The sequence below is a fragment of the Otolemur garnettii genome, unplaced genomic scaffold (genome assembly GCF_000181295.1).
Source record: "Otolemur garnettii isolate 467f Iridium unplaced genomic scaffold, OtoGar3 scaffold00144, whole genome shotgun sequence".
Taxonomy (NCBI): domain Eukaryota; kingdom Metazoa; phylum Chordata; class Mammalia; order Primates; family Galagidae; genus Otolemur; species Otolemur garnettii.
Window position 1 is genome coordinate 2289841 of NW_003852539.1, and position 13875 is coordinate 2303715.

At 45.6% G+C, this 13875-nt stretch overlaps 1 protein-coding gene across 3 annotated transcripts in view; it reads right to left on the minus strand.

Annotated features, from left to right (window-relative positions):
• Nucleotides 1–4017: 4017 nt before the first annotated feature.
• The window catches only part of NFYC (nuclear transcription factor Y subunit gamma), a 71418-nt gene continuing 61560 nt past the window's right edge, over nt 4018–13875 (minus strand). For 2 of the 3 annotated variants that reach the window (XM_023518648.1, XM_023518647.1), the window contains exons 7-10: nt 12203–12361; nt 9134–9241; nt 6513–6572; nt 4018–5224 (exon numbers count right to left, since the gene is read on the minus strand). In XM_023518648.1, coding sequence (XP_023374416.1) covers nt 4793–5224; nt 6513–6572; nt 9134–9241; nt 12203–12361 — 759 coding nt within the window. In that variant the 3' untranslated portion in view covers nt 4018–4792. The remainder of the gene's footprint in view (nt 5225–6512; nt 6573–9133; nt 9242–12202; nt 12362–13875) is intronic. The other variant, XM_012810892.2, reaches the window with a different exon arrangement.

Below are 13875 nucleotides of genomic sequence, written 5' to 3' on the forward strand. Positions count from 1 at the left end.
AGTAGCTGGGACTACAGGTGCCCGCCACAACGCCTGGCTATTTTTTTTTGGTTGTAGCCGTCATTGTTGTTTGGCGGGCCTGGGCTGGATTCGAACCCGCCACCTTGGGTGTACGTGGCTGGCGCCTTAGCCACTTGAGCCACAGGTGCCGAGCCCCACCCACAACTTTCATTCTTTATAGGAAAAGAATCATGGAGAGGACAAGGGCCACGAAGGGGCTCAACCAGCTAGTGCCTTTGGGTACTTTCTTAACCTCTTTGAGCCTCACTTTCTTGCCAAACTGGAAAAGGATATCTACCTAATGAGGATGTGAAGATGAAATGAGTAGCCCTTTAGGTACTAAGCTTTAGCAGTATTTTCCCATACAGAAATTTCTTAAAAGGATAATCTCCATTTAACAACCCGCCTAGCACATTATCAGAACTCAACAACAAAAAAATTGAACAAGAAAAGTCAGGTGACAGCAGATGAGAAGAGCACAGCTGGGAGTGTGTGCATTGTGGCTGCAGGGATAGATGCATGTTCATTCATTCACTTACCAGTTACTATTACCCTCTTGACTCTGTGCTGGGCTCCAAAGGCACAGAGACGACCCTGAACTGAAGGAGGACCATGTGTGAGGAAGACTCAAGCCAGAAAATTGTAACAGAGGAATAGAGGGTTTCTTCAGCCTAACTTGGTCTTCAGTTTATTGTCTATGTCTCCCACCCCCTGCCCAGAAGCCAGTATCAGTTCCATGATATCAGGGACCTCATTATACTTATTTTAAGCAGTATTCATTCACAGTGTATACAAAACAATGTCTGACATACAGAAGTTGTCGAAGAAACATTTGCTGAATGATTGTGTATGTGAATTCTAATAGTAGAGATTGTAAATGGTGAGGTCTTAGCTGACTCTGCCCCAGGAATTAGTTTCTCAGCAAGGGTTATTTAAATTGGGCCTTGATGGATGTATAGGAGATCAATAAGTGAAAAAAAGAAAAGGCATTGTGGCCAGCACTGTCTGAAAACATGGAGGTAAGTTCAGGAACCAGTGAGTAATTGTGTGTGACAGGAGCACAGAATAAGGGGGTGGTGGGGAAGAAGAGAGTGGGAAGAAATAAAGCTGGAGAGATAAGAAGGACCTTCAATGAACTTGGGCTGCCTGAAAGTCCTTAAAATCTAACCATCTACCAATACTCTGGAGAGGGTAGTGTTTCAGCCCTGTTATCTTGGGGAGGCCTCTCCTCTTAAAGAGTGAGGGTCTGATCAGGAAGGGGGCTAAGGATCTAGTACCCATTGAGAAAGGAGACAGTCATATCATAACCCCATTAGTTCCTAGAAGTGTCTCAGATTAGGATGAAGGTGGGACAAGGCACCTCCCTCCCAGAAGCTTTGGTGAGGGATGCATGCTGCCCCCTTGTGGTCTTGGCAGATCGGAGCAGCAAGGAAAACAGCCAGGTCGTTGCTCTTAATTCCAGGGGTGTCCAGTCTCCAACATCAGCCTCCCAGAAAGTTATCCCATCTATCAGCTATCCCCAGACCAGACCCAATTGCTTTATTTATTCTCTATATCTTCAGGGGTGGGCCAGCTGGTTCAGGGAGGCTGAGTAAAAGGAGACAATTCACATTTAGTAAAGGCTTGTTCTTTTTTACACACACACTCACACACATTCCTTTTTGGCCCAAGAGCAACTGTGTATGCATGGAACACGGAGTGGGGTTGTCAGATTAGTGTTTTGGTTTCAGCTCCACTCCTCATTCATGAAGTGACCTTGGGCAAGTCACTGAACTTCACAAGGCCTCCCATGACTCCTTCTCAAACACCAGAGATCATGATCCCTCTTCCTGTCTCCTGCAGGGTCATTCTGAAGATCATCAGGACGGATGCCGCAAGTGCTAGGAAAAATGTTTAAAGAGTGCTCCGGATGTAAGGGGATCGTGCTGGGTATTAGATAGGGGCTCTCTTGGGCTGCACTAAAGGGTTTGTTTACACCAGGATGGGCCCTGCTGGCACGGCAATTTAAAGTGAAAGTGTTCAGCAGGGAAAGTACTTGCCAATCACAACTGTTAGAACTATCCCCAAAACAAGAATGGAAATCTATGGGAAAATGGGGACCCATTGATTGGCCTGAAATTGCAATCAGGCCTGGGTTTTCAGGACAAGTCAAAGGGAAGCAAGGTGGGACAGAGTGCACCTCACTTTTTTGATCTCTGCAGTTGGGGCTGGGCACACGGTTGTCACTGAAAACTTGCTTACTATACGAGGTCTCACCGAGATGTGTTTGGGTATAGGACAGTTGGGAAGGCCAGAAGACCTCTTTTACAGAAAAGTTCAGAGCTAGAATGAAGATAACTGGATATAGGAAGAATTAAAAGGATGTGGGGGGCTGTCCTACCAACTTCCCATGGTGACACTATCACTTGCTTTACCTACCTTGATGACACTGGGAGGCTACCATGTACTCAAACCTCAAAACTAAAAAGTCTGCCTTTGTAAAACGTTTTTCTTTTATAGTGTGAAGCCCCCACCTGGTCCCATCTCTTTTTGCTTTGGTGGCCAGAAAGGTCAAGGTCAAAGTCAAATAATTCTAACAACTAAATGAGTCTTTATTTCCATCATATTTGTGTTCTAATTTACTGTGATCCTGACTTCCTATTCAACTATATTATTCCTTATTCTAATTTGTGTTTTATTATTATTATTTTTGTAGACAATCTCAAGCTGTCAACCTGGGTAGGGTGCTGTGACATCACAGCTCACAGCAACCTCCAAATCCTGGGCATAAGTGATTCTCTTGCCTCAGCCTCCCAAGTAGCTGGGACTACAGGCGCCTGCCACAATGCTCAGCTATTTTTTGGTTGTAGTTGTCATTGTTGCTTAGCAGACCTGGGCCGGGTCAAACCTGCCACCCTAGGTGTATGTGGCTGGCGCCCTTGCCAACTGATATATAGGCGCCACTTCTTTTATTATTGCATGTGTTATGTTTTCATTCCAAGCCATCTCAATTTTTATTGTGGAATGAGATAAGGTAGACTTTAGTAAAATGAAATAAATGACAAACTACTTTATAAACCACCAGCATTAAAAAGACTGTCAATAAGACCCCCAAACTGGAGAGTAAAGGGCAGAGCTGACCAGAAAGACCTGAAGTAGATCCAAGCGATCTGGGTCATCTCTTGGGAAGAAGAAAAAACACAGGGCAGGGGTGTTACCCAAATCTTTACTCAGTCTTGAAAACCAATCCATGTCCTACCCCCATGATTTAGAATGGGAGATATGTGATGAGAGAATCAGGCTCAGACTTGAAATCATCAAATATAATCCTTTTCTCTCCTCATTCCCACATTACCCCTTGAGACATTCCCAAGACAAGGGAGTTGCCCAGGGTTTTACAGGAAGTCAATAGCTACTTTTTCTGGTACCCCATTCAGTATGACAAGAGGCCTCATTCTTATTGTAAGGATGACATATTGGAGGACTGGCCTCTATGGCCAATAAAGAAGTGTAATCCTCTTTCTATTCCCCATGCTTCACTTACTAGAAGCAGGCCTTGGCTATAGACCCCTCTGATTTGCTGTCTGTCAAGGGGCCCGGGCTACTCTCCATGGCCATTGTCAAGCCTTTAGTAATGAGGAGGGCCACAGCAGACAACTCAAGAGGGCCAGCCTGTGCCAGACAGGACTGGAGGGATGTTCCTACTTCTTGTTTGCAGCACTGAGCCAGATTTCCACGTGAGAGATGGCTCCCTGACCCTCAACCAGCAGGACATAGTTCAAGCTGATATACATGAGATAGTGCAGTAAGTCAGGCAGGTAGCCCCTCTGAGCGGCAATCATTATGTGATGAAGTTTACTTTAAAACTGACTGAGGATCTTAGTTTGAATCACATACGCAACATACATTACTTTAGTTTTGGTCATCCCCTTAGCACACGGGTACCTCTCCTTCCCAGTTACCCAACATGAGACAAATGAAGATTTCCACACCTTTGCCAAGCAAAGTGGCCCCATGACACAGAAACCCAGACTCTAATTATCTAAAATGAGATTTATTGCATTTCATGCAGTTTGAAGTCCATGCAGCAAAGGAGACTAGCACAATTTTTAATGAATTTAAAAAATAAAGGGGGGAAAGGCAGCAAATACACAAAGTTCTAGTCTCCTTGGGTCCCTGGGAGAGAAGAGTATGGGATGAAACCATCCACTCTCCGCGGGGAATGAGCATCTCTTAAACACAAGGAATGTTGCCATGGCCTTTGGATACAAATACAGAGAGGTCTAGGGGGAGAGCAGAGGGTGGAGAGAGGACCACTAGTGAAAAAGAAGGTACATTCACCTAATTCACTCTGAGGGCAGAACAATGTGGCAAATCTTGGGGGTAGCAGCTGTTCCAAGAGTTAGGAAATACCGTATGGTACACCCCAGGGAGATTTGCTCCTAAAAAGAAGTGGCAGTGAGAACCAAAAAGGAAAAACAAAAAGAGAAATATTTCTTCAACCACACTCTTCAAGAAAATGCCATAAATATGTTATTTAATATTTTCATTTCATAGCATTGGACACACAGCTCAACATACTGAAATATTGATTCCTTAGAGAAAAAAAAATGGAAAAAGGGAAACAAAAAATATTGCATCTTTCTGCTGGAGAATCTCAGCCCCCAGACGTGGGGCGTAGTGCACCAGTGTCCTAGCCTGCAGGAGGCGCTGAGGTCGGCCGGGTCCTCTGGGGAGGGAGGCTGTGCCCATCGCCTGGGGCTGTATGGCAAAAATTTGTGTTGGGTGTCCTTGGCCTTGCCAGCTTAGGCCCTCAGTCGCCGGTCACCTGAGGGGCCTGCCCGTCGGAGGGCTGGTTGGCTGACTGGATGAACATGGGCTGGGCGAGGTCCTGGCCCGCAGGCATGGTGACTTGCTGGATCTGGTAGAGCTGCTGCGAATGGTGGAGAGGAGAGAGTGAGGTCACCCCTGGGAGAGGGGTATGCAGCTCCCTATGGGCCTCGAGCTGGCTGGGGGTCCCAGATACCTCAACCACCACCCACTGCAAGGCGTCCGAGGGAGGAGGGGATGTGGAGCTCTGCTGGGGTTGGGAGCAGCAGACACAGGAGGCACCAGCCCGGTGTGAGGGGGTGTGTGTGGTGGGCAGGGAAGAGGTGCAAGGAGTTGAATTTCCTGTGGATTTCACTTCTCTGGGCTCTGCCTCTCCCGTTAGCTCAGAGACTCGAGCTTGCTGCACGCTGTTCCTCTGTGACAAACACAAGCAATTCGAACCACTGTACCAGCAGCTTGGAAGTCAGCATTTCCCCAACTTTTGGTAATCCTCACTGGCAGGGGCAGTAGGGTTACCCCCCTCTCCTCCTTTCCTCAGAGTATCTGGCTCACACTGAAGCTGTACTGAACCTGCATTTCTTACATGGGCCCAGCTAAGGAGGTGGCCTGATATTAAACACTTAGTACAGCCAACACCTATGAGGGGTAGAGAGGAAGCTCACACAGCCATTTAGGAAGCTTACAGTCAACTGGCCACTTGATTTCCCAGGTGTCCCCCAAAGAAAAAAAAAAGCCAAGATCTGGCCAGGTATGGTGGCTCCTGCCTGAAATCCTAGCACCCTGGGAGGCTGAGGTGGGAGAATTGCTTGAGGTCAGGGGTTTGAGAACAGCCTGAGCAAGAGCGAGATCCCCATCTGTACCAAAAAATTTTAAAAATTAGCTGGGAATGGTAGTATGTGCCTATAGTCCCAGCTAATCGGGAGGATGAGGCAGGAGGATCACTTGAACCCAGGGGTTTGAGGTTGCTATGAGCCTATGATAATGACATAGCGCTCAAGGTGGAGTGACAGAGTAAGACTCTGTCTCAAAAAAGCATCAAATTAAAAAAGCCCAAGACCTCTACAGAAACTCTAGCATGTAGGCCTAGCACATAGTGCTGGCACAGCCAGAGTGAGTCCTTACGCTAGCACCGCTCTCTTTTGGGTGGCATATAGCACCAGTTTGGGTGTGTCATCCTATCATGTACTCAGTGATTCTGGGACTGTGCTGTGAGGGGCAAGCAGGAGGGAAAAGGGAAGATGCCTTCCTTGGGTCTAATATTACTGAATCATACGCACCGAGAGAGCTTGGGTGGTCACAGGTTCTCTGCATTTCAACTAGCCCATCATATTAAAAAAGCATCATGACTCAGGGAAAAAGAAAAAAAACCAGTCCTAGAGAGTGAAACAGGAAACTCACATTCTAGTCCTGGCTCTGCAGCGAGCCGATGCGTGGATACAGACAAGACATTTCCCATCTCTAGGGCTCAGTTTACTCATCTGTAAAGTGGTAGTTTGGGCTATATGGCTAAGGCTATTTTTAGTTCCCACAAGACTATAAATCTAAAGAATAGGTGCCATGATTTAGACTGTTCTTGTTTGAACAATTTCTGTCCACTCATTGTTAGTACAGGACAGTTGCCCTGACCATCCAAACCCAGATTCTACCTGCTACCCAGCCCCCAACTCCTCACCCTCTGCCCTTGCCCAGGATGGGTACCCTACCTGTCCATCTGTGAACTGGCTGAACTGCTGCTGTCCTTGCTGGACCTCTGTCTGTGTAATCTGTAGGAATCAAGATGGCAGAGTAGACATGTCAGCTGCAAGGGTCTGGGTTCATTAGCCCATCATCCAGGAAAGAGTCACAAAGATCAAGTAAGACAATGCACAGAAGTGCTGGATGAGTAGTAGGACAGCAAAGGTCATTCCCAATCTTGTAGCACTGATGGCTATTGACAGAGTTGGCGCCACACAGGATCTCTCTCAGGTCTAGCTACTCCCCCAACCACTCACTCACCCCAAGGTCTGAGGATCAAACAGAACACCTAGCTCCTAGAGGCTATGGTTTGGGGTAGATGTCCTAAGAGTCTTTCAGCCAGTGAAAGGCACACTGCAAAATGCTGGGTGAAGTGGTAAGTGGTCCATTTTGTACTTGGAAGGTGGGCTCCAAACCAAACCCTTATCAGCTAGATTATGTGAACGGAATATGAAACACCCTGGCGAGCAAGTGGCACTGGCCCTGGCAGTCCTCATGGCAAACCTGTGAAGTACTTTTTCCGAGAGAGGCAATGTACAGATCTCCGGGCCAGGGAGGAGAGGAGGAAGGGGGAGAGATGGGGGAAACATTTATCTCATGTACTTAAAATGTTATGGGGGGATTTTAAAATAAATTTACTGACACGTAGAACTGCATCATATAATGACAATTGTGGAGAGCAGCTTGGTAAACCAGAAAGAGGACTGGAAGGTACACACGTGTTCATCTATGGAACATTTGACTGGCATGTGTCTGTGCACCATCTCCTGGAATCATCACAGCCAACCTGCAAGGTAAGGACTGTCCTCTCAAGTGTCCTCATGATAGCCAAAAACAAGCCCTGCAGGCCTACCCCTGAGACTGTGAGAAGTAAGAAAGGGGACAGGTCTGAGAGGGCTTAATGACAATTTCTTACTATTGTTCCTTACTTTGGGTCCTTCTCCTATCAGCAGTCTATAAGCTGCTTGAGGGCAGGAGCCAGGTTTTGTCTTTACATACTCTATGCAAAGTAAGTACTCAAGAAACATCTACAGAATAAATGAGCCTAAGAGAAATGGAAAATACTTCTCACTGATAAGAAGGTTGTCCTGTACTAGAGGATGGCTACTCTATCAGCTGAAAAGAAAATTGCATTTACCTTTAAATTTCATTTACATATTATTTTTTCAGCATTCATTAAACAATCATTGATTGAGCACCTACTAAGTGCCAGGTCTCACAATTACAACCTGTTGTTATGGAGATTTTAAGTGCCCTCAGATACCCCCTCCTTCCCTTTCCCTCTTCTTTCCCCACTTTCTAACTTTGGTTCTGTTCCCAAAACTGACCTCTGAGAAACAAAGAACCCTTCCTCTTGATTTTCTCCCACTCCTATACCATGAAACATTTTTTGGATCCTAGGGAAGAATCTTACAAATAAAAAGAAAGGGGGCGGTGGTGACCAGTGTTAAGATGTGAATCAGTGTCAGTGAGCCCTATAGAAAAGCCCAAGTTGGCTCAGCGCCTATAGCTCATGCAGCTAAGGCGCCAGCCCCATACACCAGAGCTGGCAGTTTTGAATCCAACCCAGGCCCACCAAACAATGACAACTACAACCAAAAAATAGCTGGGCATTGTGGTAGGCGCCTGTAGTCCCAGCTACATGGGAGGCTGAGGCAAGATAATTGCTTAAGCCCAAGAGTTTGAAGTTGCTGTGAGCTGTGATGCCATTGCACTCTACCCAGGGCGACAGCTTGAGGCTCTGTCTCAAAAAAAAAACAAAAAAACACCCAAGACTAAGTCCTTAAGGCAGGCCAGGGAGTGAATATGGAAAGGGCCCTTTAATTATCCCAGAGACTATATGGAACTCAGAGGCCTTGCTTTTGGCTCATTCCTCATATCTTCCCAAATGAGATCTTTGGAGACCTGCTCTATAAACTCAGCTCTGTCACCACTGTCAATAGATACATCACCAGAAATGCAACTGGGCCAGATGGGTCCAGCTCTTAAACGATTGCTGCTTTTTTTGGGTCTGAGGCAAAAGAATCCATTAACAATGCCTCCCCTTGACCAGCTTCCCTCATCTTCTGCCAGTGACGCCCATGTTCCTCAATACCCGGGGGCCCAGGAAGGAAGCCCCCTCAGCCTTTGTGATTGGCAGCCTTCAAACTGTAGGGCATAGGAAGGAGGGGGCAAATTTTCCAGTTAGGGACACATGAGGAGGTCAGGGTAAAATCTAAGTAAGCTTTCCCCAAAAGGCATAGGAGGTGCCAAACATAATAGCTACCTGAATTTAAAGATGGAAACTCAGCCTAAAGATTAGGCAGTCTATCAATGCTTACTGCACTCATATTAGACTTCCTCAGGCACCCTTGAAGCCTTTCTGGCTTACATTTCTTTGTCCCTTGAGACTAAGATGTATGAGACACACTTTAAATCCAAAATTCCAACTACCCCGCCCCCATCTGTCCCTTGGAGTACAAAATAGATCTAAAAGGTGTGCTGAAGCATGAGATGGCAATAGAATTGTGTACTGTGCATTTCTTTCAAGCCAGAAGCCAGCTGCTGCTGGTCTCCACCAACTCAAGCCTTGTGTCTCTGGGGCACATACCTGCTGGGCATTGGTGGCAAGTGTCTGGATCTGTCCCTGCACGACTTGGGTGCCTGATACAGGCTGGGCTAAGCGGATATACTGCAGCTGGCCAGCATTGAGCTGTACCTAGGGCAGGGGCAGAGACAAAGAAGCCATAAGAAATAGCACAATCTCAACCAGGCAAACTTTCCGTGATCAGATGGTGACTGCCCCTACCCCTCAAAGCCTCCAAAGAAGCCTACCCTAAGAAAAGTCCCTTTTAAACAGAGGTCAAAGCAGACAAAAATATGATATTCCCACCCCACAAGTCATAACAACACAGAAGAAGATAAGTTCTGAATGGACTTTGGGAAAAACTCCCAAATCTTGTCACTTTCATGAGAACAGCACGGCTGTATGCTCATCATTGCTGACTCTCAGCTGTTTGATCAGTTTATTTTAGGAATATAGCTCAAAGACTGACATTATCAGAATTTTCTTGTACCTTAAATCTGAGCCTCCACCCGTCCAACTCCATACTTCTCAATACTATGAGGAGTTCCAGCGTCCATCGGGAGCCGATCACTCTGGCCATCATTCTGTACCACAGCCCTTCTGCTGCCCAGCCCCATGCTGCACATCTTGGAGAAGGCTGGCCTGCTTTACTATCTCTGTCCCCAAGAGCCAGGACCAATGGGCATTTGCGGGACTTTTAGGAACCTTGGTGTTCAGCACCAGCTTCTGGCTAAACACCTCCCAAGGGACAGCAGAATCAATAAACCTTTCACAGAAAACCCCATCATGGGAAACCAAAGCTACAAAAGTGCCTTAGAGTCCCTCATGCTTCCGATTAAATCTCAGATAATATAATAATACCACATGCTGCATTTAATTGTGTGCTAAAAGCCTTAACACAGGCTCTCAACGCTCCAGTGTACCATGAAAGTATTAGTGCTTGAAGCTGGGGATGAACAGAGGACCAAAGCAGTTAGATGACAGAAACTGTGGCTTGGCAGAGATAATTAGTTAGCAGAGGACTGCAGACGTTCACACCCTAGATTTAGTGGAATCAAAGAGGTTCTGCAATCATGGGCAGATCTGGTCTGACTCCATCTGGAGGTCCCCAAAACCACCATCCCTGGCCACCTAGCCTGTCTTTGTTGCAAGAGAGGGGGAGCTTCCTGTGGCTGATAGGCAAGTCTTGCCTCTTTACCCTAGAGCAAATTTCCCCATAGCCTTCAAGAGCTGACTTTATCACAGGAATCTTACTTCCATGAGGAAAACGCTAATGGGATGAAGCTCCACTCCTGCATGCAGTGTTAAATCCAACTGCTTCTCTGAAACTTCCAACCTCAAAGGATTTAAATTACCAATGAAAAATTAACACTGAAGTTCTTATTTGACTATTCCAGAATAGTCCACTTGAGGCAAGATAGAGAAACACAAAATCTAAACCCATTAAGAATCTGGTTCAAAGGAGGTACAGCTACAGTATTGTGACCTGCAGTCATCTCTTTCCTGAGAATATGCCAAGAGGAGTTGCTGAGAAGCTGTGGTGCCAAGCCTGAGTTCCCCACACAAATCCTGTAATGCAGCTTCTAGGCAAAATGCCAAGTTGCTTGTGGGGATAAAGGTAGCTGAGTGGACACCTGGGAAAACCTCATCTGTTGACAGTGATGGTGCCTGGTCCCAAGAGTCACCAGAACTTCAGGCAAGGATCACAGGATCAAAGATAAAGCCCTGTCCCAAGAGTGGGAGAAGGTGTACTGACAGCCACAGGGATTTAACATTTTCTAGCTGGGAAGAGCTCTTTGCAGAAACCCAATGTGACTGAAAAGCTGTGAGCCAAATAGTTCCAAGCCCTTCTTCAATAGAAACAAAAAGCTTTTCTTTTAGGCTTAGGTCAAGATATCTGCTGATGCTCTGCCCCTCAAGTCTTCTATGATAGGACAGGCCTACCTGGTGATTCTCACAGCTTATTTACATTAAATACGAAGTAAATAAGCCTACTCCTTGGGTTTTCTAAAGGAAGTAGTTTCCTTCCTGAAGGTCATCACTATTACAAGCACTCTAATGAGATGCCTGAAATGTCTAGAAATGCAGACTCCTACAGAAAGGTATCTTTGAGACCAGTGAATGATGGGAATTCCACCACACATCTTCTGGGCTAAAGCTCTGTGCCTCAAAGGGCTAAAGTTTCTGCAAAGCAGGAACTCTTCTTGGCTTAAATGCATGTGCTTTCACATGCAAAAATGAGAACCATTCAAGAGGTCTTGGGGTTAGTGGCTGAAACCATAAGGCAAGACAGTGCTCCGTCACTTGGAGTTGGTGTGTATCATGTGTACATGCAAGAGACACACTATACTTTCCTATGCTCTTTTAGCCTATTACAGTTTTTAAACTGAGCTGAAGATACTTTTCAAGTTTTTTTCAAAGAGGAAGTGATCAGCTATGTCCAAATGAGTTTCTCTACCTGCGTACATTTCATTTACGATAGGAAGGGTAAGGGGCAGGAAATAGAAGGATCCTTCCAATTTACCCACTTTCCAGTTTCTGGTGGCAATATGACCAATATATAAACTACAAATGTTAAGACAAGGATATATTTTTACAAAAGAACAAATACAAGTAAAAAAGCCAGCTAACCTAAGAAATGAAATCCCTCAAGGCACACAGGAAGCAGCAGTCCACAGTGAAGGAATGGATAAGTTAAATGAAAGCCAAAAATACACTTTGCAGCAGGCTCCACTGGGAACTGACTCATGAATATGCAACAAGTGTATTTATGGCCTTCCCTATACACCTCCCTCTCATTCTCTGCTAATCAAAAGACAGGACTGCCTCACAGGGCCTTTGAGCCTTGGCACAGGATACTGGTTACAATGATTTCTTTGCATAGCTGGAGAAAGGGGAAATACAGAGGAGCTACCCACAGTGGTGAACCTGAACCTAGATTAAAGGGAAGCAGGGAGATGTAGTAAAGCAAGTTGTGGGAGTGGTAATGAGAATATGGGTTAAAACAACACACACACACACAATATTGTAATTCTGTAAGTATTTCCCTTTACAAAGCTGTGAACAGAGGCAGACATCTAGGACAGGGCTTACCGGGATCTGCTGGATCTCTCCTGTGTTTGTGATGATCTGTTGCATCACCTGCATGGTCTGTCCACTGCTACTCTGGGCCTGCTGAGCTTGACCCTGAGGCTGGGCCTGGACAATCTGCACCTGCTGACCTTCTCCAACTTGCATGGTCACAGGTGTGGTCTACAAGGAAGAGTCAGGAGAAAGCTGCATGAGCTCTGGCTCAGGGCCCATAAGATTACCAAGGGGTTAATAATGAGCAGTTAACCAGAGCAACTCCCTTCATCGATGCTGAAACTCATCTTACCCTTAATTATAAAACTCAACCCACAGAGTCCTCTGCAGTGGTTCTCAACCTTCCTAATGCCGCAACCCTTTAATACAGTTGGGAACCGCTGGTGTACAGCATTACTGAAAGTTACTCTCTGAAATGAATGATGGGAAGACCAAGCAGATTTTTGGGCTCATAATAGAAAGCATTTGCCTGGGACCCAAACATAATCCCTACACCTCAAATGCTGCAACTTTCCCAGTCTCTTCAGGGATGGTAAGGCACATATAGTACAGAAAAAAAAACAAAAGCACCAATGATAGTCCCCTTGAGAAATAGCAAAAGTCAAGTCTGGAGCAGGTGAATTTTTAGAGGGCAAAATTAAATGGAAAGTGGGGTCAGTATGAATTTAGTAAGTTTAGAGTTCTGGGCGCCTTCTTACACATGTAAGACTCGGAAAGGAGAATAAAGCACCTGGACACAACTCTGAGGCTGGCCCGTGTGCAACGCTTTCACCCCCCATTCAAGCAGCAGAGAGACTCCTGCCCACACTGGCCAGGTGACTGCTCTGGACCAAGAATGGCTTCCCACAGGAGAGTAAACTGTTAAGACCCAGATTTTTAACTAAGTCTAACCCCAGATCAACAGAATGTAATAAAGCAAAAACTTAATAGAAATGGCCATCTCAGATTTATGATATTTCTGTCCAATGTATAAAATTTGGCCGATTCTCTGTCTTTCACATACACTTGGAGGAATGCGCTCTTTTGAGAGATGGTAAAGACATGAACTTGTCAAAAGGTTTAATTGTTCCTTCAAATCTCAAATCTTCAGCCCTAGAAATGACTTACAGATTAGCCAGAGCAGCTGATGCCAGCATATTAGGCTCATCTGGTGGTGGTAGTGATGGGAGGCAGGTGGAGCCTTTTAACCTTTTCACTGTGAACAACAGGCATTCAAACAGTTTGGTGGGAACAATGCCTCCAATACTAGATGATTCCGTTCTGAGCCCTCCACAAAGGGTTAAAAAATTACACCTGTACTACGAACCCCAGTGGGACATGATCTCTCCCCACTCTGAATTAAGACTAATCTCAATAAGATGACTCGGAGAGTCTCAATGAATCACGGACTTCAACTAAAGTTGCTATTCTGATGTTCTTACTTCAGACTGCATAGGTCTACTAAACATTATAATTACGCACCTACCATTATAAGGGGAGGGAGTGTGTTCTGGGAACTATGGATGCAATTCAGGGATCACTAGGTAAGGAGAAATAACTATTACTGTAAACTGCAAAAGGATGGGAAAGAAAGACAAGAGTGTTCTAAATAAAAGTATATGCAGTAGGCTAGAACCACAGGAAATATCTCTTCCATTCTTGTACGATAATTTTCTTTCCTTTCTTTTTTTTTTTTATTAAAT